Source organism: Taudactylus pleione, unplaced genomic scaffold, assembly GCF_031769625.1.
Source record: "Taudactylus pleione unplaced genomic scaffold, aTauple2 ptg000133l, whole genome shotgun sequence".
In the NCBI taxonomy this organism is placed as follows: Eukaryota; Metazoa; Chordata; class Amphibia; order Anura; family Myobatrachidae; genus Taudactylus; species Taudactylus pleione.
In genome coordinates, this window is record NW_028284535.1 from 3,441,686 (window position 1) to 3,444,875 (window position 3,190).

The following is a 3,190-nucleotide window of genomic DNA, read 5'->3' on the forward strand; positions in this document are numbered from 1 at the left end:
CCTCCCCTTCTCAGTATAGGCCCTTGTACAGTTTCAGCCCCAGACTCATGTGGTCCTTAATCCAGCCCTGCATCCACCACTACAGGTAGATCCAGCGGGATACATTCGGCAACCCGGTTACATTACTGGTGCCGGAATCCCAATGCCTATCAGAATCCTGGTGCTGAGCTACTGAAGGTAAGTTTGCGGGATTGGGGGGAGGGTTTGCATTAGGTTTAGGGTTAGGCAATAGGAGGTGGGTTAGGGTTAGGTACTGGGTTAGTTTTAGGGTGCGGAGAGGGGGAGGTTAGGTTTAGGCACTTGGGGGGAGGTTAGGTTCAGTCACCATGCAGGGAGAGTTAGGGTAGGGAGAGGGGGAGGGTTTGCATACCGACCAACAAGTGTCGGTGTGCTAACCCTGTCGGGATACCGGCATCGGAATTCTGACGGCTGGGATCCTGAGCGCCGGCATCCCATGCCCAACCCGATCCAGCAGCTTGGCTCTAGGTGAGTGGGCCACATTACATTGAGCTCACATTGGGACCTGCAGCGATAATGTACACACAGTGGAGGCAGCCAATACCACTGACTTCCATCAATTGACCAGGACCGATTTCATAGGACTTAGGATAGGAATTCTCATAAGTATTCCGCCCACAAGATGGCTTTTCCACTGCATGTAGGTGACACTAGAATGTTATAATAAGAAATTAAACACAATATATAGGACATTAATGGAAACATTCTAACCCCTTATTAGACCTGATCATGGCACCCATCCCACCATCACTTAGCAAGAAAATATGTATATTTAGAAAATAATATATGATTATAGCAGACAAAATGTATGCTCACGTGTGCTGTTACCCACATTATCATGTACAAACACTGAGTCTATGAATATGCTTAGGGTGGTGCATGCTAATATACCTTGTGATGGAATATCTGTCAGGTGCTGGAGACGTGAAAATCTATGTATTTATGTCTAATGAAGATGAACAGGATGAGTGGTCTTTCCTGGCCCCTAGTGGGCATATGCCACATCACATCACCAGTCTGGCAGGGCAGCGGGCAGAGTGAGGGGGATGTCTGAGGAATGCCTTGTACAGCGCTGCTTAGGCTGGAGAGAGCCAAAGCCTGGTCCTCAGTGCCAAGACAGTCTCCCCAACCTATATAAATAACTAAGGGAGACCCCATGCTGTAATTACACACAGCCTGCTCTCCCCAGCCAGGCACAGCAGGGCGATTGCTATGATTGTATCAGATGGGAGCAATAAATAATCCATAGCAGTTTTCTGTAGGTACAGTAATGTGATACCTATATTTGCCTTGTGCATGTAATTAATGCACAGCCACCAATGCAACTGTCCTGATCAGACACCAGATGACACCTGAGCTCTGCTGCCGGGGAAATAGCGCTTTTCTCTTCTTCTTCTTCCCAAATCTGCATTGCCGCGGGAGCGCGCAGAGGCGCGGGGGCGCGCAGCAGGCAGCAGAAGGAACCGACACAGCAAAGATGGAGTCCCGGCAGCTGCAGGGTGGGATGAAGTCAGCCAAGTCTCTGCCGTTTCATTAACACCGCTATCTCCTCTCTGCAAATGGCCTGGCTCTGCAGCACCCCCGTGCAGAACTCCGCTCATCCTCCTCTTTGCGACCCCAGGCACCTCGTGGCTGAATCCCATTTTGTCTAAGAGGCAAATGTTGCTCCCGGGGACTCTGGTCTCTCTGATTAGCTGGCTGAGCGTCGGGATCTGCCTCTCTGCTGGAGTCGTGTACTAGTGCTGGAATCCCTACCCGGCTTGGGGTTACCCTCACCCCACCTACTGCATGCCCAGGCTGAGGGTGCTCGGGCAGGAGGACAATCTCCATAAGGACTTTTCATAGGGGGCTGCAAGAAGGGTCTCTTGCAAGGGGGTTTAGTCTACAGTGTGTGCAGAGGACAACAGAGCCCCAGTCAAGATGCTGCCTTCTCAAGAAGCCTCCAAGCTCTACCATGACAATTACATGAGGAACTCCAGAGCCATAGGAGTCCTGTGGGCCATTTTCACCATCTGCTTTGCCATCATTAACGTGGTGGTCTTCATCCAACCCTACTGGATAGGGGATAGTGTCAACACACCTAAGCCAGGCTACTTTGGGCTCTTCCACTATTGTGTGGGCAATGGGGCTGCAAACAGAGAGTTCACCTGCAGAGGATCCTTCACAGATTTCAGCACTATCCCATCTGGAGCCTTCAAGGCAGCTGCCTTCTTCGTGCTGCTGTCCATGGTGCTGATCCTGGGCTGCATCACCTGCTTTGCCCTGTTCTTCTTCTGCAACACGGCCACGGTGTACAAGATCTGCGCTTGGATGCAGCTCTTTGCAGGTAATGGGGGGATTTGGATGCAGTCTGGTGCAGCCATGAGACCTCTGAGAAAATAAGGGTAGTGACTTATAGTTGCTGTGTCTGGCATTTTATGGGTTACACCAACCACCAATGCCTGTTTTATGGGTATATCTATCATTTCATTGCTGACTCCAACTGGGCGTCTATTAGACTCTATTATAAGTTGTGACTCTACAACACGTCTGTTTTTGTTGTTTTTAATAGAAGTTGAGTTTCCAGATGTGCTGGTCGATGACTGATGGGTCTGATTAGAGGAATCCTTTGTGTAGGGACAATGTGGCCGTAGTGATGCCCAGCAAACGCTGCAAGTGTTCCATACCTGTGTCTGGGCATATAGCTGTACATGAAGGAGTAGGGTGGTAGATTAATATGGGGGTCTATTTACTAAGCCTTAAATGGAGATAAAGTGAACGTAGATAAAGTACCGGCCAATCAGCTCCTAACTGCCATGTCACAGATTGTTTTTGAAAAATGACAGTTAGGAGCTGGTTGGCTGGCACCTTATCTCTTGTAGACTTTATCTCCCTCCAAGGCTTAGTAAATAGACCCCATAGCTTTAGATGGGGAAATAGAGCGATATGTAGGAATTAGAGGTGCAGAATCGAATTTTAATAAAATAAGGCATCACCCATCCACTGTGGTGTATGTGGATGCTGTTTTAATAAGAGTATGATAACAGACAGGGAAAAGCCTCTTGGCTGCAACAGTTTCATTAGGGAACCTTGTCTAACCTAAAAATAGCACTTTTGTGCTGCATGTAATACACGGGGTGATACGTTATGGGGTTTTCACTATCTAAAATGCTATCATTATCTAAAATGCTGT

The 3,190-nt window shown here is 48.6% G+C and overlaps 1 protein-coding gene across 1 annotated transcript; it reads left to right on the top strand.

Moving 5' to 3' along the window:
* Positions 1 to 1,357: 1,357 nt before the first annotated feature.
* Positions 1,358 to 2,604, top strand: LHFPL4 (LHFPL tetraspan subfamily member 4). Its single transcript, XM_088473290.1, has 2 exons — positions 1,358 to 2,344; positions 2,570 to 2,604. The coding sequence occupies exons 1-2, from the start codon at positions 1,939 to 1,941 to the stop codon at positions 2,602 to 2,604; spliced, it is 441 nt and encodes a 146-aa protein (XP_088329416.1). The 5' UTR covers positions 1,358 to 1,938.
* The last annotated feature ends 586 nt before the right edge of the window (positions 2,605 to 3,190 follow it).